Here is a 26,298-nt window from a genome sequence, read left to right as displayed (position 1 = left end):
TCTTAGTTCATAATTAAACATATATATTTTTTAATCAGTTGAAATTTTTACTAAAACATAAAATTGTTTATTCTGAACTTTTTGTTATAAATAATTTATTAATGTAGGTTTATCAAATTGAGATTAAAACGGGATTCACGTATGTTGTAGATGAATAATTGCTCTGCAACTAGGCATTTGTTTATGTGAATGAAGATTTGGGTTAATTATTTTTCCAATACAAAATGGAAATCTACAAATTAATTATATGTATGGTTAAGACAAATAGTGTATTAATTTGGAACTGTTTAACTTTTAATAGAGCAAAGTTGCAATTCTAATATCAACAAGTTGCAAACATAAATTAATAAGTTGAACAATTATAATTAAACTAAGTTTGATTAGTTCCCTAAATCTGTCTGTCCAAAGTTGTATAGAATAACAGACAGTTGGAATGAAACAAAAGATGGAAACATTCATTGCATGATTCCCCTTGGATCATGAAAATACAAATTTTTTACTTTTAATTAATTAATTCTTAACCTATGGAAGAGAGTTATAAGTAATTAACACCAATGCATGGTCATACTTGCTAACTAAAACCCATTTTATAATGATTTCATTGTTAGTTTATGTTGAGGATTATCCTAGATAAGGCCTACAGCCCGCGAACGGGCCTAAGTTAAAGGAAAATTGGAAAATAGCATGGCAAAATGTATGTCCCAAAAGAGAAAAGTCAAAGCCTCAAATTTGGAGTCGATTAACCGAACTTGTAAATATATATTAATCGAGAAACAATCAAGTTGTGCTAGGTGTAGCATCTGCAATCTTGAGTGTTACAACCACTTTGACATCAGTTACACGTAACCACATTTGCATGTCAAAGAAAGACATAAATAGTCTGACAGTTCCAAAGAGGATGAGTAAGTAATCTCCCAAGAAGAGTCTTGAACTTACTTTTGTGTGCTAATTAGTTGAAAATGTGATAGGTTCAGTACCACACCAGTGCAAAGAAATTTCACATATGTCAACTTGAAAAGCGAGACCAAATCAGAAGAAGTGAGTTAGCAGTCAAGTACATGAGAGAGGCTCGCAACGACGACAATTGGGGGCAAGTTTCCTGCACCGACAATTACAATATATTTATATTTTGTTTCCTCTTATTTTTTTTTTCAATTATGATTTTTATTTTTATTAAAAAGAACACTTGAATTCCTAGTCAAATTCTAAATAAAAATTATTTTTTTTAAAAAAAATTACTTGGGTATAAAAATTTAGAAGTAAAAATAGTGTTTATATATCTTAGTTTTTTTAATTAAAAAGAAAAAAGAAAAAAAAAAAAAAAAACCAAATGATTATTATACCCAACATAATTAACAACTCACTTCTATAGCTCTGGAAATGTGTTTCTGAAAACTCTTTTTGTCACCCTTTTTCTCTAAAATTTTGTTTAGAATAATAGCTGTTCCTACTTTTAAAATATATCGAGGATTAGATTATTAGCAAAACAAGTGGAACATTTCAACCCAAAAGTTAAAAATACTGATTTTATGTGATATGTATGCATTACACTAAAGAAAAATATAGAGAAACTTTGATTAATTAATGTATCTAATCGTTTTTTTCTTAATGTTTGGCTTACAAAAGTTGATACAATTATAATCATATTGTATCAAGAAAAAAAGAAAAAAGAATTCGTAAATGAGATAACCATGGAAGTATTCCATCATTGACCATTGTAGAAAAAACCTAATTTCCAGAAAGTAGTATAGTAGAAATGATATCAAGTAGCAATCAATTACTTCCTGAGAAAGCACAACAAACTAGCTTAAGACTTTTATTCTTCAACCAAGTTAAGTCAAGATTCAAATGTGAGGGGAAGAACAAACAAGACATCAAAGATTAAGAAGCCATCATAATATTAGCCCAACTACTTAGTAAGTAATATCTAACACTTACAGAGTGCCTAGAGTTTCAAATGAACAATACAAAACATATAAATAAACACTATCTCACAACATCAACCAACAGCCAAAACATTATCCTCTCTTGTCCTCCAACACCTGATATAGACTAGTCCCAGTAATTGTGGTTGCGGTTGTCGTCATAGTCGTGGTTCTCAGAATAGCTCATGTAAGGATTACTTGTCCGAGCCTTGTCAGCCTACAGAAACAAAATGAAAAAACATTCATATGTATCAGCAAGGTCAGTTAAACTAATTGATGGGTTTCTTGAGTACGCTTGCATTGATTCATTCATACGAACACAACTTCAGAATTATTTTAAAGCAACCACTCGAGTCTAAGTCGTGTGTATACCCTGTTGATGATATTTTGTAGGTCTTGAGTCCCATTTTCTGCAATGTACTTCTCTGCAGCGGTTAGGATGTCGTCGGGCTTGCTAAAGAAGTCTTTCATCTTTGGAACATACCAAATGTTAACTGTCTGTTTGTTGACGAATAGAGGCCTCACAAAATGCTCGTACACATATGCAGCACCACTGAAGTATGGAATGACCAACCAGCATGACAAAATCAACTTTGCATATGGCCAGATAGGGATCCTATGTAAAGATTTAATGGGGAAAATTGGAACTTCATCAGTGGCTTTTTAACCAGTTCTAATAAAATAATCAACTTATAAGTGTAAAGAACAGTAGAACACTTTCATTAAAGGACTGGATCAGAAAACTTCAAAAATGAAAAGTATTTGAAATACAGGAGAGATAAATGAATCATCTGATAAGAAAAAAACCATTGCAAGCAGAACCAGATAATCTTTAAAATGTACATACTAAAATCATCCAGAACAAGGCCAAGATAACAAAACAAACTAGCCTCAAATTTTAGATGCACCATATATGAAAATAAATAATAATACCAGCATTTCAAAATTAGACCAAAAAAACAACAACAGTTATGCGAAAATTATTCAAGAATTAAATTATCATAATCATATGGGATTTGAAATTCCAAGTCCTAATCTCTAGGAAATTAACTAACATCAGTGTAACGAGAAAAAATAACTCACATGTAAACTTGAGAGAGCCTTTATTTTCACAAATTGAAAACCACAGAACAGTATGATAAAACGAACAAAATGCTATTTCTAAACTAAAGAAGCAAATTTACCATTCGAGAACTTTTGCAAATGTAAGCTCAAAGAGGGTGAGCATAGAATATAGAATCCAGTAAGTAAGCCATTGCTGATCATCCACAGGAGACTTTGTTTCTATGGCTCTAACCGATGCATATCTGCCGAAAAGAAAATATTGTAGCTACAATTTTGGGATGTGACTGTAAAACAGTCCAAAGGCATCATTCAAGAAAAGGATAGAAAGTTCAACAAAGAAGCAGAACCACTTACAGAGGATAAACAAGACTCACAAGAGGCCTGCAAATGAAACCCAGGAATGAAGTTAAGAATTTGCTGGTGTGCACTTACATGATGGTGATAGCAATCAGAAATAATTTTCATAGAGTGAAAAAGAAAATAGTTGAGGTAGGCTTATGGAAAGTCTCCTCTCTCTCCCTGGTGTGCACTGACATAATCAATTTTTTCTGCTCCTTTACATTTCTTCTCGTACTCTTAACCATTTTCCCATCCTATCCTTCACCCGCTCAGTTAAAACAACCTTCATGCTCTTTTACTCTTCTATCCCCCCCTATTTCCTTGTTCATGAGCAAGTGTGTAAATTTTGAGGCTTATTGTTATATGGTTGCATTAGTCAAAGAAGCTTGCCATTACTTATTAGGTTGAAAAATCATAGTAGCTCTGATACCACTATTGAAAAAATCAAAGTAGTTTTGATACCACTGTTGAGAAAATAAAATCGATGAAAAATAAATAAATGTTGTAGAAGCAAATCAATATCTCAATGTTTGTTAAACAAAGAGAAGAAAAAACAAAAATGAGCGTGAAAATTCAAACTTCTTATTGAAGTAGGAAAAAAATTGGTGATACATTTTGTATAAGAAATGTGATACAACAAATGTCATACTCAAAATGTGGTGCACAAAATTGTGATACACAAAATGTGGTTCACAAAATTGTGATACTCAAAATATGGTACACAAAATTGTGATACTCAAAATGTGGTACACAAAATTGTGATACACTCAATACATGGTAACTCACCCTTATATAGGACGAGGATATGAACCTAACAATATTAAAAAGAGAAACTCACAAAACATTAAAAGCTTAAAAATAATAAACAAATTAAATCTTAGATCTAACATAGGCATCGAACTAAAAATTAAATATAACAATAAATTTAAAAAACTTAAAAATTGAAATTTAAAGAAGAAAAACCTCAAATCTCAACACATTAATATATAGCCATGTACAATTATTATTAAAAAAATTTAGTTTTCTCTCAATCTTATTTAAGGGTATCAAAGTCATAGACTAATGTCAATGGCTTCTTGATCTAGTCAGTTCCATACATTACGCAAGTTACACATGATTGTTCCTCCATCTCCCTCTACTCACTAGAAGGTCGTCGTAGTTACACTCAATCATGGCAGATCAAATTACCAAGACCTCGGGTGCTTTAATAGGGAAATCACGTGATCTGAAGGGTTTCTACTTGGAACAGAACCAAGACTAGAGGCCTTTGGGTTCTGATTCTGGTCTTCTGGAGAAGGTAAATCCTCCGATTTACATAGAGATCCTTGGTTACAAACATATAGCACCGTGTAAGTGAGTCAATGTTTGGCCTCTCAGGAGGCCTGGTACTTGTTAGATGCTCTTCTTGTTATGATTGTGCATGTAGAGTCCACCAATTGAAGACTAATCATAGAACTAGAAAAAGAAAACCCCAAGTACTAAAGATTACATGCTTAGGATGCGTAAAGAGCTGAAAAGTTATCCAGTGCCAAACCACCGGTGAGCAACTACACATTGCTTCTTAGGCAGTGACCATATAAGAACACGATACTATTGTAGTGCAGAATCAGTGACACGATGAGATTCAATTCTATGCTCTTAATTTGACTTTCCCTGGCTGCCCAGGTCTTCAACCTGAGCTCAGTCCTCTGCATCAAACTTGCAGTTGTTCCTCAGATATGCAGGCACACTTTTTTAACCTTTGATTCTGCTGCTGGGTTTCCTTCGCAAGTTTGCATGCTTCTGTTGTTCCTGTCTCTACTACTGTATCTCCTTTTATTTCCAAAAGATAAAACATGCTCATCCTTCTCTCCTTTATCATTGACGTGTGATATAATCCTTCAAATCACATAAATATATGGTTCTTTCCCTAATTCAATTCATTATCCTGGTTGGCCACTAGATCTAGTGTTGGCGTTTCGGAATAAAAATACCCTCTCATGTCATAATTCGTATCTCAGTCCTTTACCTAGCCAGCCTTCTCGTGTAAAGGTTGAACTCACTGATTCCAAGTGAAAATTAGCTATTAAGGAGGAAGACATTGCCTTAATGCATACTAAGATGGTCCATTGTATGTTCTTTGGCTGTTTGTTTGAGGTTAAAATGAATGCCAATGGGACAATTGGTTAATAGGTCCAAGGCTTGTTTGATTACCAAAGAGTTTCAACAAACTCCATGTGTTAAATGATAAACTTAATTGTTTATATGAAACAAAACAACTAGCAGGTTTATAGTCCCATGACAGGAAGATTACATGTGCGATGAGTAAACTACACAATGCCTTGCAAGGTCATTGTCAAGGTTCAAGAGTAGAGCCTGGCCTAATTTGATTGACTTAAGTCCACTCATCATTCTATTTTTCTTTGCTTGTATGTTGACAACACTTTAATTATTAGGTTCTCACAAGCTACGGTTCAAGGTACCAATTCAGAATTCAGCAGACTAATACTCTCCATAGTATTGGATCAGAGAGCTAGATTCTTGGTTTTGGGGCACACTGCAGTGATGAGTGTTCTCTCAGACCAAATATACTCGAAATCCACTAGCAAAAACTGAAATATACAACAGCAAAACCAAGTCCTTAACCAATGGGACTGGCTAGAGTGTTCCTTTTAAAGATCCTTCACTATTTCATGATAGATTTAGTTGGGCTACAGTCTACCATACCTAACAACGACAAAGTCTCAGATCTGCAGTAAACAAGCTAAGTCGGTTTTCAGTGCCCCCACAACTGATACTCACTGGCAAGATTGTACAAGATTGCTTAGATAATTACAAGAAACTGCACATTTTACTTAACGCTTCAGTTAGTGCAGCTCGCACAGACTTCAGATATTGACTGAGTTAACAGAGTTGATATCAATTTTCTAATAGTGGCTACAGTATATTTCAGGACCATGCCTCCTAACCTGGCGCCCTTGCAAACACAAATTGGTGGCAGAGCCCAGGCTGCAACTGAGGGTTATTGGGAATCTTTCTTCTGAGAACACGGTCCTCTTATGGTTGTTCTGTATTGTGGCATAGGCAAAGGAGTTGGGGGTTCGGATTATTCCTTCCACTAAACGGGTAGCTAATTTGATCGATCACGAGCAGAGGATATTGCGGTTAACAGAGAATTAGTCTAAAGAAGTTTTCTTGCCCTCCATGGTAAGGTCGACCCTCAAAGAAAAAACGAACCCTCTTCTGGGATAATCAGAATCAAGAGGAGAGAAACATACCCGGCAAGAACATCGAAGTTTTTAAGGATGACCTTGAAAAAACTGCCCGCTCCAGATCCCATTTAGTGTCGATTGATTGTGGATCAGTCCCCGTTCTCCGTTTGATCTGAAGCTTCTGGATAATCGGTTCCTCCTAAAGGGAGCTCTTGCGTTCTGCCAGTTCGGTAGCCCAGAGAGAGAAAGAGAGAGAGAGAGTGGAAAGACTGGAACTTTGTGCCTTAATCGTTAAACAAGTGCTGAAGTGAAGTGATAAAAAGGAAACTTAGGGGATAAACCAAATGGGAGGTTTGGTAAAAACTCTCACCATCTCCCTGTTTGTACACATTGTTAGTGTTATGAACTTTCTAGCGTGAAAAAGAAAAAGAGAGAAAAGATGGGCAAAGGGAAAGAAAAAAGAATGATAGAATAAAGAAACTATAAATTAAAGAAGAATATCAAGCAATGTTAAACCCAGTTACAATTCAATAATCTGTTAATATGATTTAACAGCATCAAACTAAAAATGAAAACTTAGTGCAGCCTTGCACCAATAAAAAATTTGCATGTGTCCATTTTTTTTTTAAAAGTAAGGTTTGTAGTAGAGGAGTATAAAACTAGGTTGCACGTAAATATACTCTAAAAAGAATGACATTGTCAAGTCCAACCTCAAGATTGGAGGTTCAATTTTCCATCCTATGTATTTAATCTAATAACTTTGAAAAAAAAAAGTATGTGATTGGTAACAGATTATGAATTAATGAAGGAGTTTCAAAATGTTAACTACCAATCTATATTGGTGTTAGCCTGCTACTTGAATGGATATAGAAAAGATTACTTCACAAACTTAAAAATATCAAAGTCATAATACCCTTTACACATCACATCTTAAATATTAGGGAAAGATATCCTTTTAATCCCTAAGTTTTTAAGATATCTGCATTGGTGGTCCTAATGTTTCAAATTAACTAATTTAGTGTCCAAATTTTCAAAAATTGGTTTAAAAAGCCTCTCAACTAATGGATCTATTAAATTTAAACATAAAATTAATTAAAAATATGACATGGCAAGATGACTTGAAATTTTTTTTCTTTTTAATCTTTCTCATTTCTCTCCCTTCTCTTCCTCTTCTTTCTTCCACTTCTATCAGTGCTCTCTCTCCTCTCTCTTCTTCTCTTGGAAAATTGGAGAAAATGACATATTGGAAGTTTTTCTTTGAAAAAAATGATCCATTTCTACTAAAAAGAATATATTTTTTACCCTTTATAGGTAGGAAAAGACCATTAGAAAAAGATTCAAGACCCCAATCCCTCCCTTCATGACTATTTTCTCTTCATGACTATTTTCTTGCAACCCTTCAAATTCCTTTTAAAGCTCCTCACATTTTTTTCAGTTTTTCTTCAATATTTCGGTTCATCATCGTCAAGTTCATCGGTTCCCATATAGGAAAGGCTATCCCTAAAATTAAGAAAAAACTAACTCCCACACAATTAACCATGTTTAGACAAATATATTTTGATCCTCTCCTTGACACAAACATCATCTTCAATGGATCACTGATTCATTATATTTTTCTTCAAAATGCAGAGGAACGTAGGAGATTTTATTAGTTTTAATCTTATGGGAAATAAGAGCCAAATAGAGTTTAACCCTTATTATAGAAGTAAAACATCAAACTAGAACTGTGATAGGAGAAAATTCTTTTGTTAAACTCAGAACTAAGTATCTAAATGACAATGAGGGTATGAACATATGAGTTGGACTATATTTTTTTAATACTTGAGTTTAAAAACAATGTTGATGCAGTGAGAACTGCATTATTTATTTTATTGAGTTTGCTATGATGGGTAGAAAGGAAAAAAATAAATGAATTTTGAAAATTTAGCAATCATAAATGACTAAAATACATTTTGTAATGAGGACTGAAGCAAGAAAATTTTTGGAAATACAATCAAACGATTTAAACAATGATTGAAAGATAAGAGACTGGCGTATAAGGGCAATGCAAATGGAAAACAACATACATATAGTCTTTACGGGTTTCCCCATGCTTTCAGGTAATTTAATTAATTTGATTTAATGAATATTCGTTGAATTACACCACTAATACACACTTACATTTCATATAGGTATGGGCATACGAAATGATTTCATCAAGAACTTTTCTATAAATCGAAGAAGAATGACTTGCCAAACGGTTTCCAGTATGCCTATACAATCAAGCGGATCGAAAGAAGCCCGAAGAATCAAACAAAGAATTCATTCAACTGATTAGGTGTGAGCTTACAGGGCTAGGGCTCATCAATGTAAGAGAAAATGGAAGGAGCTTAGGAATGAAACAACATAGGCTGTCCGATTCCTATGGAGCATCCAGGAACAAGAAGATGAAATCGGAGTAGACAACACAAAGAAGGTAGTCGTTCCATCATATCTGGTCGCGTAGCAAACAGATTGAATGACAATGCAATACCACGCATTTTGAGATGGTCATGCTCACATTCTTCTTCATATGGAGTGATTAGAGACAAAGTCTTCCGGTCAGATGCAATATGTTCCTTTTTAAGTTTTTTGAGTTAGAATTTTTTTTCCATGATTTTAGCTTCTTAGTTTATTTATTCATGATTACAATCTTTTGTAGGTAAGGATCACAATGCAACTCGTTCCATCTGAGGAAAACATTCAGTTTATGAATCGTGTTATGGAGCCACCCATCCTTCCAATTGCACCACCTGCACCACCTCTACCCACAAATGATGGTGATGTTGTTGGACCTTCAAACACTAAGGAGGTTGATCACAGTGATAGTGAACGAAGGCATCACGGGAAGACCAAGAATAAGTGGAAGAAGTACTAGTAGAACGAAGGCATCCAACTCCATCTTCCAATGTACTGGCCTAGATGTTGAAATGATTTCTTCAGTTCGTCGGATATATGAATTTTTTGGATGAAATTCTCGATTATTTGCACACTTTGGAAGCATGGATACGTAAAGAGGTATTACTGAGACATCTTCCCATGTGAGTAATGCGTGTAGTTCTTCATCATTCTAAATTACAAATGCAGGGGCTTTGAATCTCAATTGAAGTATACATCTTATAACAAGATATACATCTTACAACAAGATTACATTATACCACGTATCCTATAAACTTCGGTCAGGAATTCATTATAGGTCATGTCGACCTCAATGTCACACCCCTGCAACTCTCCTCCATCGTAATCCTTTTCCCTTTCATTCTAAACGTCACCGAAACAAATCTAAACACGAGACATTTTCCTACAATTTATAACAAAAATGTATTAATGTAATGTAGTTAAAGAAAAAGCAAAATAAAAATAAAAAATAAACTAGAAAGAAAAAAATTGGGCCGATCGTCCATCCGACTGGGTACAATACTGGGCCAAAAAATAGAATCCTTACTTTTTGTGCGCCCGACCGGGCTAGGGTTAACTCTACTGGGCCCCGGACCAATCCCATCCCGGTTCCTATACCATACCAGAGAAGACCGGGTTAATCAATTTATTTCATACCTAGTGAAGACCCGGTGAAGCCCAATTGGGAATCAAACTTATTCCAACAATTATTTTGTACCCGATAAAGCCTGATAAAGCCTGGATAAATTTAACTCATTTTCTTTCTACCTGGTGAAGCCCGACTAGGTATGATGAATACCCGGTGAAGCTCGATCGAGTATCTTTAAAAAAAAATTGCTATTTTTTCAATTTTTTTTTAATAAATTTATATATTTTTATCAATTTTCCCAGAAATTATCGAACTATTGAATACATACAAAATGAAATACATACCTTCTTATGAAGTGTACAAAATTACAACTTCGTGAAATAGAAGTTTCGGACTTGACGAATTTGGTTCTGAAAATAATTTGGTGAAGAGAACTTTTTGTGTGAATACTTTTTTGTTAATGGTTTTTGGAGAACTAATTTGATAAGCTGGTTATTAAATTGAAAGTGAGAATTTAATAAAGGACATAAGAGTAATTGGAATTTGTTGTGTGAATAATTTTTTGTTAATGGTTTTTGGATAAATTAACTTTTTGTGAATAAATTTAGGTGGAGAATTTTTAGTGAACTAATTTGGTAATCTAGTTGTTGAAAGTGGAAATTTAATAAGGGACATAAGAATAATTATACAACAAATATTTACCATGCTTACAATGGTCATTTTTGTCAATTTTCCGTCTTCTCTTCTCCATCTCCATCTTTCTTTTATCTATAACTCAAGAATCAAAAGGTATTTTTCTCTAAATATTATTATTACCAAGTCAACCTAGCTGGTTAGAGCATATATTCTCAATTAAGAAGTCAAAAGCTAAGCCTGTTCAATCTTAAAAAAAATGTTATTACTACCAAAGGTTCCAAATTGACACAACCACTTTACAGATAAAATAACTCAAGAAAGGATGACCATAAGGAATATGAATCTCAATATTTCAATACTTGAGAGGCTAAGAAGTGTTCTTTATTTGGTACTTTGGGAGCGCTGAAAGCTGAGGGTCCACCAAACAAAAGTTTCCACGTAATGACAAAGGAGGTAAAGTGAAGCCTTCTCGAACGCACACTACTGCTTCTTTTTGTCTCAGATTCCCAAAATGTTTTTGAGCTTGACTGAGAAAATTCCAAGAGCTCCAAGCAAAGTGAAACTGGTGGTCAGCCTCGTATTCCCCAAAGATCCTAAGATCTGAGCAATTTTGTTCACAGCATTCCAATCTCTTTTTCATTTCATAACTTAGTAGATTTCTACAAATATCCAGGTTGAACGGTCTTGAAAATCAGGGGAATGAAGCAGTGGTTTCTTTTTTGGAGGGGGGAGAAAGGTGGGAACCAAACTGCTGATTCATTAACTTGTTACGGGGTAAATAACTAAAGATTCTAAGTCCCGAACGTTGTTCGAATCTAACGTCCTACTAATAGACAGATCCTAAAACACAGGTTAGCCATCAGCCATTTTTAACTTATACTACAATCATCTGTCTGCTGAGGGCATCTGTTTTATAAAAACAAAAGAGGTCACTACATCAACCAGCTCTGACTTCTGTCAGATCCTTTTCCTCCCATATCTGCAATGCTCTTGCAACCAATGGCTAAAACTCTTTACTTGCTTCTGTTTGTGACGATTTGAGAATTCCAGCAGGCCATGAATCTGCTGGTGTTGGATATCTGGCATGTGGTTTGCTTACATGTGAGGTAGGCATTGTCGGGGCATGAGCTGCATCCCTTGCTGGATAAGATGGGAGATCTGGTCGCACAGGAACGATAAAGACGGTATGTGTTTGCTGCAATGTAGGTTCCATAACAGGCAATCCAAGGCATTCCCCTGAGAAATGTGGTACTGTCGTCCCTTGTTGCAGAAACTCTGCAGGTGGGGGGGCAATGTTTAAGTCAGGTTTAGAGTGTACAGCCCTTGATTGTAACTCACTTTGTAGTTTCTCAATCTGAGATGCTAAAGTAGAAGTCTCTTCTCGCAGCTCATTCTTTTCAATGTCGACCTGTACGATATAATTCATGCAATTTTTATCATGTAGGTAAAGAAATCAAGTCAACTATTTAGAGAAGTATTCCTTTTGAATTCAAAGGAGGTAATGGTCTTTTTAAGAGCCTTACGTATCGAGATTCTGACAACAACGACGCATGCTCCTTTCTAAGGCACTCAATCTGACCAAACAAGTCTTTCAGCAACCGACTTGCTTCACACAATATAGATGCCTTCCCATTATTCGGTTCTGTCAGCTCTGCAGATGACCATTCCAAGTATGAGAATAGCTGACAATGTGCCACAATAGGGAATATCTTAACAAATCGAAATTGGGAGCATATCAAGCTACATTTTACATAAGAAGACATTTTCCCCAAATGGTAAGACATAAATATGCTCCAAACTGAGGGCCATCATGAAAAAGAAAAGCAATATCGCCATAAATCTCCAGAAGCAGAAATTACCAAGTGCATTTGCGAGGTCAAGGAAGAGATCGTTTAAATGCTCTCGCTTCAACTTCTCCCTCTCAGCCTTGTGAATTTTTTTAGGAACTTTCACCTGATTTTTTTTACCAGGACAATTCCTGCAGAAAGAGCCAGTTCAAAGTTTAACATTGATATTGCTAAACCATCACAAATTACCTAATGTAACATCTTTAGCATATTCATGAATACATTGCAAACTATCATCAGACAAACTTTCTAGCTTCTACCAACAACACACTAATGATTTAATTCGAAACAAAATTGCAAAATCGAACTCCACCTTTCCATTCCACATAGGCATATTCAACAACTAATTCGCTACTTCAGGCGATCGACAGATACAACGATAGAAGCACTATAATTTGAAACATTCAGTACATTCAACAAAGTAAATATTAGGATCGAGAATCATCAAGAGTTACCTAGAAACCGATGCCACGACTGTAGCATCAGTTTCAACAACCGACTTTGAAGGAACCTCAGAGACCATGATCTTCAACAGCAAGTGAAACAGAGTGAAATGACGAAATTCTGCAATTATCATAATCCCCACGAACAAATCTTAATAATCAAAGCAAAGCAAACAACTTGAAGCTAGAAACACATTCCAATTTGCAAAAAAAAACAATGCAAAACGAAAGGCCTGTCCAAAGAAATCCTTTTTCTCATTTGAACCACCGCAAGAAATTATATAAAGCATACGAGTTAGGTCATATGAGTGGTAATTGCTACTCTACATGTTGCAATAGTAAACAATTGAAATATCCAGCATTTTCAAAGTTAAAATTCAGCAAAGAGGCGTATTTGGCAGAAAATTGTGAAAAACAAACAGAGGCAAGTAAGAAAATGAAGAAAACCATAAGAAAGCAAAGAGGAGAAACAAAATTGAAAAGAATCAATTGGTGAATAAGAGACGATACCTAAGAAGCAAAGAAGCAGGGAAAGGTTGAAGAGGAAGAGAAAGGGGAGAAATTAGAAGATGAAGAAAGAGAGAAATAGAAGAAAATGGTGGGAAATTAGGGTTGGCGCAGCATGATCTCAACTGGGCGTGTGGAAGGAAGGTCTGAGACTATTAAGGGCACGTGGCCGGCGAGTTGCCGGAAGCATGGTCGACACGCTCCAATTTTGTCGTTTCCTCTCCATTTCAATTTCATCTCTCTCTTTTTCCCTCATTTTGCCTGCCTGCCTTCTGACTTGGCCTTCTCCAATATTTCATTGCCACATCACTTACATCACATTTTCCTTACATTACATAATTAAAAGTTTTTTTTTTTTTTTTTTTTTTAGTATACTAACAAATGCGGAGGTATTCAAAATTTTAGTCATCCGCGACTTCTGAGTACATTTAATTAGACTATGCAACTAAATTTAGGATCCATCTAATATGAAAACAGTACATCACAATCATAAAATTCTCGATAAGTAAATTTAGTTCAACGATAATTGACACATAATCTTTTTCTTAAATTAAAGGTTGCCAAAATGTCAAAACATATCTTTTCCTATAACAAATAAAAAACTTCAAAACTTTTTTTGAGTTGCATATATCGTCCTTTGTTTGATTTTTTTTTTTTTTTTTTTCTTAATTCCTTTAGTTGTGTTTGTGTTTGGTTATATCTTGACCTCAAACTGTGAGATTCTCTTCATTTTATTGTAATTAAATATCTTTCCAAATAATAATAATAATAATAATATTCATGGCTAATAAAGAAAACCATATTAATATGTGCTCAAAAACTTAAAATATCTATTATCTTTCTTTATAAGACCTTAAAAATATATAATGTTATATTCTCAAAAACATATAATACGCATACATTCAGAAAATTATGCACCAAGATCCTAGTACTTTGATGGGATATAATATTTAAAAATAGTAAAAAAAAAAAAATATTATTATGGAGTTGGTATAAAGGATTAAAATAAAATTATCCTTTTAAGAGGTGAAACCCAACGTGTGGCATCCACGAGGGGGAAGACGAATGCATTGTCCCATTGAGCATTGAGGAGCGTGTCCGCCACACACGCGCATTCCTGAAACTCATCTCCCCGTAATGCTTAATAAGGGGCCCTTTTTTTAACGAGTCAAACTTATCCACTTTCATAACACTGGTAGATGTTTTACCTACTTGCTTTTAGAGCTCCGTTAAATAAATAAGTAAGGGGACAGAGAAGGTCCATCTTTATTTATTTACAATAAAGCTCTTTGTAACGTATACCTCTCTCAAGTTTCACGTGGTCGATAAATTTTGAAATCATTCGGAGGAGGGGGGCCGTGGAGCAGACAAATTGGACTGCTATTCAATGCTCTTACTTTTAGCCCGCACTGAGCATCAACTATGGCTAAGAGAATTGTTTAAAACTTGTGTGTATTAGCATCAATGGAGACATATATATATAGACATTCTTCATCTCAAGAGCTGGAGCAGCCAAGCGGGAACTTGCGAACCTTCATTCTTCCATTCAAAGCCAGAGCTAAAACATCATATTCCTCCACATACCACAGCTCCGACACCACTGCCTGCAATATTTCAATTCCTTATAATTCATTTTAAGCTATGTATCGTTTTCACCTTTCATGCAACCAATCCAATATACATTATATTCCAATATGCCCATCTACTTTCACATTACAACTCTTACAATGACTTTTACCCCCAAAAACAGTTTTTAACTAGTAAAGCATCTGAACTGACCTATGTATACTAATTATGTCATCTCTATAAGAAGGAAGAGGATTGGACTTGGACCCATCCTCACTATACCCAGTCTACCAAGCTAAGTTTTAAATATAAAAGAACCAAAACATGAAAGTAAAAGTATATGTATGCATGTATGTATTGTTACTCAAAAGTAAGTTTAAGCTGATGGGTGAAGACAATTTTATGTTATATCATCTACATGTATGCATGCATACAAATAAATAAAAAGATGGAGATTAATAACTTACCTCGGACCCACGGATTTGTTTATTCAAGCGAGCAACCAGCTCGTGAAAGAGTTGGAGTTCATCAGAACTTCTATGGAGCTACCACAACAAAAAAAGAAAAGGAAGTCACAGAAAAGTAAAGATTCAACAGATGTGCCATCTACTACAAAGTACAAATGGGCTTAAGACTTCATCATAATTTTGAGAAGTTCCCATTTTTTGTATTCAATTCGAATTTACATTTATTATTTTAAAGAAAAGAGTGTGCTTCATAATGTTTCTCTTTTTAGAAATCGCCTATATAAGTATATTAAAAGAAAACATCCATTTGATAAATTTTCTAAAATTCTATCTTGGGATTTTGGTTTTTCTTTTGCTTACTTCAGAAGAAGAAAACGGAAATTTTCAGAGTAGAAGTAAATTTCTAGAAAATGTATGAAGTCTCCATAATCCCCTCTCAAATTCAGTTCAACGGAGAAAGATTATCACAATTTATCACATCCATATATCAGTTCCTATCCTCACCACACAATTACGGCAGGCTATCTGAATCTCAAATCGAAGTAAGAAATATTTGAAATAAACATTGGTCCAACATAGTACCGTTTCTGAAGCTTTTGGGTGACCCAAAAGCCGAGCAAATGATGTGTGAAGAATAGCAGCATCGTACTGTGGAAGGCAGTGGCACTGAAAATTAGTTTTGTCATACTCATAATTTATGTCAATGATTGGCAAGAGAAATCAATAAATGCAGCATAAAGTGTATGACATTATAAAACTTTGAATCCATTGGTTGCACACGGGAACTGCAAACCATTCTTCTTATCTTAAATGATGTAAATAAAATTAGGCATGGGAAGCGTCTAATCTAAAATATTTCAGGCCTTCATCTTTTCAATTAAAGAACTTACCAAGGTGTCGGCCAAAATATTCTTTTGATATCAGAAACAGTTAAATGTTATTAACAAAAAAATTTCCCCCAAATCCATATGTAAACTTTCAGGGGCAAAACCTCAACAACGCCCAGAAAGTGGCAAAGCAAGATGGAAACTAATAGCTGTTACGTCAGTGGGGAGAGTACCAAATCAAGGATGCCAAGTCCCCACCAATCTCATAAATATGCATCCAAGCCAAAAGTTATAGATCACGGGACAAGTTCTCTCATCTATTATCTGAGTGTACTCATACTACATGCCCTCAAACTTAGACGATAACTCTAAAAATAACTATGGACTAGGATTTTGCTGACTGCCATTATTTCAAATAAACTGGGATTAAGAATCACAAACTCATACAAGTTGCTTCTCAGGTGCATGTGGAAGCGCTGCCCTTAGTTTAGCACGGATGGTAACAGGATCTGTCCCTGATATTACCTACACAAAAGGAAAACTAAGGATCAGCAAAAATTTATGATTCGACAATATTCTTAAACTCCCTGGTCCTCATGGCAGGAGAAATAATAGCACCAGCTAATTGTCTTCCTTCAAAAGACCAAACGATTGAGTCCCAAACTATTTCTGGCGGAACCCTCCGAGATTTTAGAGAAAAACCACGCTGCATTTTTGCGAGAACTCTTACCCATATTTTACCATTTCTTAGACCAAATTACATCCCTAAAAGGAATTTAGTTTTCCAATTGACATGAATATCATAATGCAAATTTTCTGTCCAATGTAATACAACGATGCCAAAAATATCAGAGAGTAATGATGAGTTATGTTATGTCTTATGATAAAAATTATCTCAGGTCTTTTTTTTTACCTCCGTGATTGTCTAAGGTCTAAGCTAGCTTGCACGCACCTCAACTATTTTTTCAGGACAACCATCTAATCCTCCTATATTTGGTAGCTAAGAAAACTCATAGGATAATTAATCTTAAGTGACCATCATGGCTTGAACCTATTAACTTTAAATCCTTTAAAACATACATTAGCCCTTCATTGACCACGGCTCAGGCCTTCATTGACCACGGTTCAGGTGTATTTCTTCATTCTTAGTATATTTACTTATCTGGTTGGTTATCTCATGCCATATTTCAGTTATCATAAATCAGTTCTCAATATATGTCTCTAGTTTTTATCATGCCAAATAATGATTGAAAAGATTTGGGTGATTTCTTCATTCTCAATATATTTCTCTAGTTCTTATCCAGAATGACGAGATTTTTACTTATTTGGATATTTCACTAGAGTTTAAGTGAAAAGTTACATATACAGAGTACCATATAAAATGTTTATCAGCGAAATTTTCAAAAAATGGAAGGAGACCTCTGTGAACTTTTGTGCATTCTCAATTCAGTTTGTTGTCCCTCTTCTTAAACCGAAAAACAAAAGGCTATACAGAACGTTGATCTTTACATTTAACGTGCGAGAACATGACAGTGTCATTGACCATAATCTGAAAAATATGGCAAACAATGAACTGTGCAAGTCGTGTTTTCCTCACCCAGTATGAATGTATTGTCAAAAAAAAAAAAAAAAAAAAAAAAAAAATGAAGAAGAAAGAATGAAACCAAAATCTAGGCACTTGATCAATCTAGAAATGCTAAAGTGATGTCACCATAAGTTAAAAGGAAATGACCTGCCAAAATCCCAGAAGAACACCGGTTGAAGTTAGAATAACCCTGTCTAGAACTATTTTCAATCGGCACATATGCTCTGTTGCAGCCTTCACAGCAGCTGCTTCAGCTTCAATCTGCCAAACAGAAGATTTGTTGAAAAAGTATACAAAAAAAAAAAAAAAAAAAAAAAAAGGTTCAAAACATCACAATAACGGATACAGAAGGAAACTTGCCTCATTGTCAGTAGCAGGAATCGGTGAAATATGATGTGATGCATGGAACATGCTAAAATGGTACAAGCTAGAGTTCTGAAACCAAATTGCTAAACAAAGAATAGGGGAACATGCGTTAAGGAATTGTACCATACTCATTAAAAAAAATTAAAATAAAAATAATAATAAAAAAAGGTGATCATATCTACGTAGAAACGTATTCATATTGACAATAGGAAGTAAACTACGATCTACTTAAGAAAATGAAAAAAATAAAACAAACCTTTATCAAAATAAGGATCAAATATAGATTTTACAGCCTCACTGCAGCACAACAAAAATGTTTATGAATAGCCAATAGGCATAACCATTATAACTAAATAAGACAATAAAGAGTCCTACAACGAAAAGGGAAAACAGTCTAGGATGTATAATAATTGAAGATGTTTACTCTCTTCAATTGTAACATGTTTAATTGACAAAGAGAACTTCTTACCCTTAACCATAATCAAATAACTTTTTGTGCATGAAATTACAAGATGGCAAACATATCCTTTCCTAACTCCACCACTTATATTTTATTTATTTATTTATTTCTGATGCCATCACGAGATGCTAAATGGATTGGTGAACATGAGGAATTCAACGTATAGATAATTTGCAAGGCTATGTTAAAACATGCAAAACAATACTTACGATATGGGAACTGAGTATTCTGTGCTTAGATACAAAACATTAGCGCGAACAGGTGGATTAGCTGCCTGCATAGATGAAAAGGACGTCCTTTGCAACAAATGTGGGAAGAAATATTAAATTTAGAATATAATTTCTTTAAGAAATAGCTTGCCTTCAATACAGGGGTCACAGATCCATCCTTGATAGTGAAGATATCAGAAAGTGATAAAGACTGAGACGTTTCACCGCCCTTGAGGAATAGTGCCCCTTTCTCATCCAAATCCCTCTCCATCTTATCGTATAATTTTGATCTTAACTCAGAATTAGACACCAAAGAATCTGATAGAGGTTTTCAGCAAAGGGCTACACTTTATTTCATATATCTTGCTCAACCCAAATAAAATAGAACACGGTATTATAAATGCAAGCAGTAATATTAGATTCTTTGGATGACATGACACATGGTTGCAAGCACAAAAGCTTCAAAAAATTGGCAAATCTAAAGCAGATTGTGTTAGTTCTTTTGTGGTAGAGGTCCATTGTAGAGATTGGGAATCCAAATTAGCCACACTCCAAACCAATTTCATAAACTTTTGAAGTAAATTCACATGCAAAGCAACTTATAAAAGGAAGGATTGGTATTTGTAACATAAAAAATGCCTACAAATAAATCAAGATTGAAAAAGGAGATTAGGGGAAAATCCATTCATTCAAATAAATACGTTGAGTATTGATAGATATTGTTATGAATTTTACTAAATTCATCATCACCTAACAACCTAATTTTTGAATCAGGTATTTTGTAATGTGATACTCTCTTAACAGCAATTCCGCAACATGATATTAGATCAAAATCTTAGCTCAGTTTTTTTAAAATGTTATTTCCTTCTATTACATTGTATTATTGAAACAAATATCTGAGGTCCCGCTAAGCTTTCAGGTCTAATATAAAATCTTAACAAGACAAAAGAATTTTACTTACTTAGTTTATACCGTATAAAAATGGTAATATTTCCCGAGGATGTAAAAAGAAAAGTAATGTTCAAAAAGTTTTCCTTAATTACATTGCTCATGAGAGTATATGAATCGATTCGATCAAACTCACACTGCATTAAGACCATAAAAACTTGTTATGATCAATTGAAACCTAAATTCCCAAATTGGGATCGCCAATTTTCATTCACTTCCCACGCAAAGCCTAACCTAGATTATTCGGAAAAGAGATGGAATTATTTCCCCTTTCAGAAGACGAACAAAACAAAACACTATAGGAGGGGGAAGGAGAAGAATACCTGAGGAAGAAGCGGGACTGGAGTTGTGGAGGGCCATTTGGAAGAGAAAGAAGAAGAGGACAGCAGAGGTGAACCAGATCAAGGCGACAGTGGCAGAGTGAGTCGAGAAAATTGCAGTCCTTCCCATGAAGGATGTGAGCTTTGGAGCAATCCTGGGTGAGTGAGTTCAGTGAAATCGAAAGAGACTGAAAAATCCAAAGAGGGACATTCATTTCACAGAGTCGCGACTCACGAGTTGGCAGTGAGTTGTGACTCGGTTGGTCCGTCCTCCGTGAGATTTTGGGCGACGAAGGATCGCCGACTACGTATTTTCCACGGTTTCACATAACATCTACAACACCTTCCATTTCGTCGCCCTCACTTTACCGTACCAGAGTTCCTGAAAATTATTAACGCTAATATAATTTGTCATTTTTTTTTAGTGAAATTCAAACAAATTCTCTTGTGACTAAATCATTAATATAAAAATAGTGTAATCGCAATATATAATATTTTTAGTGATAATAATTAAGTATATAACAATATTTTTTAAAAAAAATTATAAATATAGTAAAATCTATCCGTGGTAGACTTCTTTTGTTGATAGACTCTAACCAACGATACGGTCTATCACTAATAGACTCTTACTAGTAATATGGTCTATCACTGATAAACTATTTAAATTTTTCTATATCTACATTTTTTTTTTACGTTAGGTTATATTTGCTATAATTTGGGTTTGAATGCTATATTTGCAATTGTCCCTATAAAAGATTATGGATCGAAATGAACCAAAATTGGAAGTACAAAGACCAAATTTAACATTTATAAAGTAAATTAACCAAAATGAATCAAATTTGAAAATATAGGGACCAGACTGAACATTTTGAAAGTAGATGGATCAAAATGAACAAAATCCGAAAGCATAAGTACCAAAATAGTATTTAAACTGCCAACAAAAGTATAGTTCAACCGGCATAGTGTTCATCCTATCAACCTTGTAGTTTAAGGTTCAATTTTCCCACCCCACACTTTAATTTCAATATCTTTCTTTAAAAAAAATTGTATTTACCAAGATTTATTTATGAAGTAAAATTTTAGTCCTTAGAACAACATAAGTGAGTAACGATTTAAATTAACCCAACTTAGTTTAACAATAATTTATCAGTAGTTATTTAGAGTTAAAAGTTGAATTAGCCTCTCTTAGTTTTTTTTTTTTTTTTTCTTTTATTTTTTGTAACTAGACCATGATTTGTATTTAATTGATGGATGGGAGAAACTTTTGTTCATTGATTGTGAAAAAGAAAGGAAAGGTACTAATTTTTGTCCATTTAAAACGTTTAATGATTATGACTTTTTAGACTTAAAGTAATTATGACCGTTGCCACGTACATGTATGCTAATACCATTTTAAAAACTCGAGAAAATGTTATGAGGAAGAATATTAACTATATGCAATTTAACCAAACAAAATAAGCGGTTACAAAATATAACAACTAGGTTTAAAGTATTTATAAATATAATAGAATACAAAAGAATTTATAAATATGGTAAAATCTAGATTTTGCTAATTTATCAACGATAAAGTCAATCATGAATAGATTTTGTTATATTTAGAATTCTTTAAAAATTTAAAATATAACAAACAAAACTGGAGGGATGGGACATCATCTACTTATTTTTATTATTATTATTATTGTTTTAGTGACCAAACTTGTATGTACATTTTTAAGAATTCAAAAATATTTTTTCTTCGTACTCCAAAATATATCTTTTAATCACTTAGAAGATTAGTTGAAACATTTAACAGACGTTAAATGACCACTCGACCCCAGATCATCAGTTGGCGCAATAAGCAGAGATGACTTTAGGGTTGGTGGGTCTAGTCCCAAATGGCCAATGCCAATCCCATAAGGCCATAAACAATGTCCTAACAACCAACCTGTAGCCTCAGAACAAACCCAACCACATGCCCATTGCTTTTATGGGTCCATTTTCCATTTATCAATGATTTCATTACTAAATCCCCCTTTTCCCTAATTCCTCCCTTTTACATTTCTTCCGTTAATCCTCTTTTTTGTCCAATTTCTAATCGTTTTATTATGAATAATTTTGATGCCAAACTCGAATATTCAATTCTTCTTTTTTTTTTTTTTTTTTTTAAAACGAATAATTCAAAGCCAGACAACATGCTTTTTTTTTAATGCTTTAGATATCTTACCATAACGCCACCCTTTTTTTTTACTGTTCAAAGTTTTGTTTCTTTCTTTAACAAAAAGCAACTCCAAAGAAAAATGTATTCTTTAAAATATATGTCTCTCATATTTGTTAAAATATACTTTAGAGTTCTTTTAATTTCTATTTCTTTACTTTTGACAAATCTTGAATTTAGCCACTTAAAATTATTTTTTTATTAAAATTGATTAATTAATTAGAAAAATTACGTAAAATTACAATAGGCTATTATATTTTCAAAAGTTATAAAAATACTATTAAACTAGCTTAGAGACTAGAATTAAATTTTTTTAGAAGTACGAAGAATAAAATCTATGAAGCATAGATACTTTATGTGAGTCAAAAAATCAGTATCAGACACATATCAGATACCGATACTTCACAGATACGTATCTGACACGCGATTTGACGTATCTATTTTTATGCGTACTTTTTTTTTTAAAAGAAAAAAGACAAGTAACTCATATAATATTTCTCAAGCTAAAATTAGGCAACCTATTTAAAAAATTCTACTCAAGTCTAAAACTAAAAGAAAAATAAATAAAAAACGGACCAAACCATAGACTAGAATCATCTAATCTCCATTTTCACATTTGAGTCCCCACAAAGTTCACTAAAATATAAATCATTTAGATGTCTTCAACAATAAGTTTTTCGTTTATATTCATACTTCTCTCTCTAATATTTTCTTCTTCTTCTTTGCAATATGAGTCACTTTTCTATTGTATTTTATTAACTATTGTACTTCAACATCTTAGATGTTGTTTTTTTTGTATTGTATTTTAGTGTTTGTATTCTATTTTGTGCTATTGTTATTAACCTGTATGTTAAATTTATCTATATCCTAAATTTTTTTAAAGAAAAAAATATATATTCAACGTATCAATATCTCATTTTTTAGAAATATATATATTAAAAAATATATATAAAAAAGTGACGTATCCTTAAACGTATTCGTATCTTAGTTTTTTAGAAATTGACGAATCGACGTATCCGATCGTATTCGTATCGTGTAATCGTATTTGTATCTGAGCTTTATAGACTAAAATTGATTAAATTCTAAAATACAGGGAGAAAAATGACATTTTAACCTTTATTTTCTTTTAATAGGTCGAAAACTAATATATTTAATTAGAGTTTTGAGATGACACCTTTTTTTTTTCCAAAACCATCCCGGCAAGTTTGTTGAGTCTAAAGGGGCAGTGCCTTCATTATTTTGATGTTTCTTCAATGATGCATGAACTTTTTTTTTTTTTTTTTTATAATAATAATTATTATTTTCTTTTTGGATTGGGGACCATTGATTTTGTAGCATATGAACTCATATGCATGTGCCTAATGTGTTGGATAGAGACCTATCTTATTTATTGGTGATAATTGTATTCCAACACAAATTTATTCTTGAAATGTTATTGTCACATTCTCCATTATATTACCAAAATATTTCTTTCACCCATTGGTTTTTTCATCTCCAACTATTGTGTTGTCTATTTGATCAACGGTTTAAATGCCTTCTTCCTTTGACACATGTATTTATCAAAAATTAAAATGAAATAAAAAAAAAAAAAAAAACATCACATTTTTAAATGATGTAAATGCTTGAAAAATGGTTTTGTGTCGGCAATATTTTTGTTACACTTTTTTTAGACAAGAAACAAGAGAGCAAAACAACTAAATCAGAAACCCCTAATCAAGAGGGGATGAATACATTCTAAGAAAACATCTATGCAGAACAAAGAGCAATCTCGAGAGGAGACTAAAGTTGTAATGTTGTGAGCATATTTATTCTCCTCTCGTAAATTATGACAAAATCGGACGACATTTACATTGTTTCCAATTAAAAGAATATCCTCGATAAAGACCCCAATCTTATAACAAGAAAAATCATCCTCATTCAAAAGCTTAATCATTTCAAAGATAACGGAATTTCATTTGATATTTCTTTTTGAACCTTTTAATTTTAATATATCAAATTTTGAAGTGAGGATCATTGCGTGATGATTTTGATTGTTACGAAGGAAATATCTTTATCACACATATGGTACAAATTTACTGGTCTTAATTATTAATTGAGTTCATAAGTAAACATCTAAATTATTAGTTTGATTTGTGTGGCTTATATTGCCTAATTAAGTGCAAGTTTGATTTAGAAGATAATTCTTCACCAAAAATTATAAATGTCAATTTCAATAAGATTACGACCCTAAATCCAAGTTTATAAACTGTCTTTCATATTATAGGCCAACTTCTGTAGTGCTGAAAACCAAACAAGTGCAGTGTAAGAAGTTTCTATAAAATAATTTTATAACCCAAAATTAAATGTAGTTTTAGATTTTAAAACGTTTTGGAGATTTATAGTGAAATAAAGTGAAACAATTGAATATTGAAATATGAACCCATGAATTTAATTATATGGAAACAAGTTTATGGTTAGAAACTTTCAAATTTTATTGAAATTTCATGTACGAATTTAACATATATGAAAGTTAGATTTGTAGTTTAATTTCTTAATTTGAATACGTTACATTTGATTTTTATCAACTAACAACTCAATTGAGTTAAATTTGACACATATTTCAATTTTTGTATTTATTTAATTTCATTTTGTATTTTGGAGTTTTATTAAAGACTTGTTTGGTAGAGAATTTGGATTCTATTTTATATTTTCAAATTACTGAATTCAGAAAACATGTGTTTGACAGACAACTCGGATTTTGTTACTGAAAACTATTTTTGAATTTTGTGATCCAAACAATGCAAATTCTGAAAACAACTTTTTTATATTTCCATTCTATCTAATTTTGAATTTTAAATTTTAAAATATAGAATTATATTAAATTAAATTAAATTAAATTAAAAACATTTAGAGATACAACACATCATGTTATAAACTCAATTCATTTTTTTAAAAGAATATGATATATATTATGTAATGTATTATAAATTATATAATATTACAAAATAATAATTATATAATCTATTAACATATATTATATTTATAAATAAATAATAATTTATTGTGAACTAAATATTGGTGGATAACTCTAATTAGTTTTATGATTTATAAATATATAGTATCAAACACATTTCAAATAATTGTTTAAATTAGAATCCAATTTCTTAATTTTGAATTCCTTGCTTTTCAAATTTCTGTTTACAAATTTTCTACCACGGGCCTTGAATTGCCAGCAAAATAAATAACAACTTGTTATTTTGTTTATTTATTTATTATTATTATCGTCGTTATCACATTTCAAATGGAAGAATTCTCTTCTTTCTTTCCACACTAAAATTAAACAATCTTTTTAACATATTTTGGAGGTCCCTTTGAAGGAAATAAAAAGTGTGTGGAGTATTATAAAAATTAAAATTAAGAACGATAATTAAAGTTATAAAGGTTACAAGAGATTGCAATATTTTGAATAACTAGCCTTATAGCTCCTTTTCTTAAAAAAGGGGGGTCCATTTATAATATATATTTTTAAATGATTTGTAATAAATGTGAACAAAATTTCAAACATTTGATTGTTTGTAACATAATAATACACTACACATAATTAAGTATAAGGATAGATAATAATATTTTTTCACTGTCTAAAGTAAGTTTTTGAATTCACAAAACTTCATCGTATCACAGCTTTGTGGTTCCTTTATAAAAATGCAATTTTCATTCATTTTGGAAAAAGTTTAAGTTTTTTAATAATTAAATAATCATTTTTGCTATCAATTAATATTTTGTACAGCTGAAAAAAGGAGAATGTATGTACTTACAGTGATTTTTTTTCTTTTTATATATGGATCATTTTCATACGTATATATAGATCTACCAATTCAATATGTAACTACATTTGCATGAATAATTTTTATTTCATGTT

General features: G+C 32.7%; 3 protein-coding genes across 4 annotated transcripts; all 3 read right to left on the bottom strand.

The window, feature by feature from the left end:
• Positions 1-1,781: 1,781 nt before the first annotated feature.
• Positions 1,782-7,165, bottom strand: HVA22A (HVA22 homolog A). The gene is made up of 5 exons (XM_039023359.2): positions 6,587-7,165; positions 3,345-3,371; positions 3,110-3,232; positions 2,298-2,541; positions 1,782-2,142 (listed from the first exon to the last, which is right to left on the bottom strand). The coding sequence occupies exons 1-5, from the start codon at positions 6,646-6,648 to the stop codon at positions 2,053-2,055; spliced, it is 546 nt and encodes a 181-aa protein (XP_038879287.1). The 5' UTR covers positions 6,649-7,165; the 3' UTR covers positions 1,782-2,052.
• Positions 7,166-11,400: 4,235 nt separating this feature from the next.
• Positions 11,401-13,218, bottom strand: PYE (basic helix-loop-helix (bHLH) DNA-binding superfamily protein). Its single transcript, XM_039023054.2, is given in 5 exon segments — positions 11,401-11,670; positions 11,673-12,069; positions 12,185-12,312; positions 12,521-12,639; positions 12,964-13,218. Coding segments are annotated over 5 exon segments (843 nt in total). The 5' UTR covers positions 13,086-13,218; the 3' UTR covers positions 11,401-11,593.
• A 1,474-nt stretch (positions 13,219-14,692) lies between these two features.
• LOC120071051 (uncharacterized) lies at positions 14,693-20,611 on the bottom strand. Of its 2 annotated transcripts, none has more exons than XM_039023053.2 (10): positions 20,210-20,611; positions 19,090-19,256; positions 18,939-19,003; positions 18,526-18,566; positions 18,264-18,352; positions 18,051-18,164; positions 16,766-16,843; positions 16,074-16,139; positions 15,492-15,569; positions 14,693-15,062 (listed from the first exon to the last, which is right to left on the bottom strand). In XM_039023053.2, the coding sequence occupies exons 1-10, from the start codon at positions 20,334-20,336 to the stop codon at positions 14,955-14,957; spliced, it is 933 nt and encodes a 310-aa protein (XP_038878981.1). In that variant the 5' UTR covers positions 20,337-20,611; the 3' UTR covers positions 14,693-14,954. The 2 variants fall into 2 exon arrangements, with proteins under 2 accessions (XP_038878981.1, XP_090166856.1); XM_090310730.1 differs by having other exon boundaries at positions 19,090-19,280; positions 20,210-20,581.
• Positions 20,612-26,298: the final 5,687 nt, after the last annotated feature.

This window comes from Benincasa hispida, chromosome 2, assembly GCF_027475165.1.
Source record: "Benincasa hispida cultivar pf3 chromosome 2, pf3_genome.v1.1, whole genome shotgun sequence".
Classification (NCBI taxonomy): domain Eukaryota; kingdom Viridiplantae; phylum Streptophyta; class Magnoliopsida; order Cucurbitales; family Cucurbitaceae; genus Benincasa; species Benincasa hispida.
The sequence above is the reverse complement of the archived record's forward strand: the minus strand, read 5'-3'. Positions and strand labels throughout refer to the sequence as shown.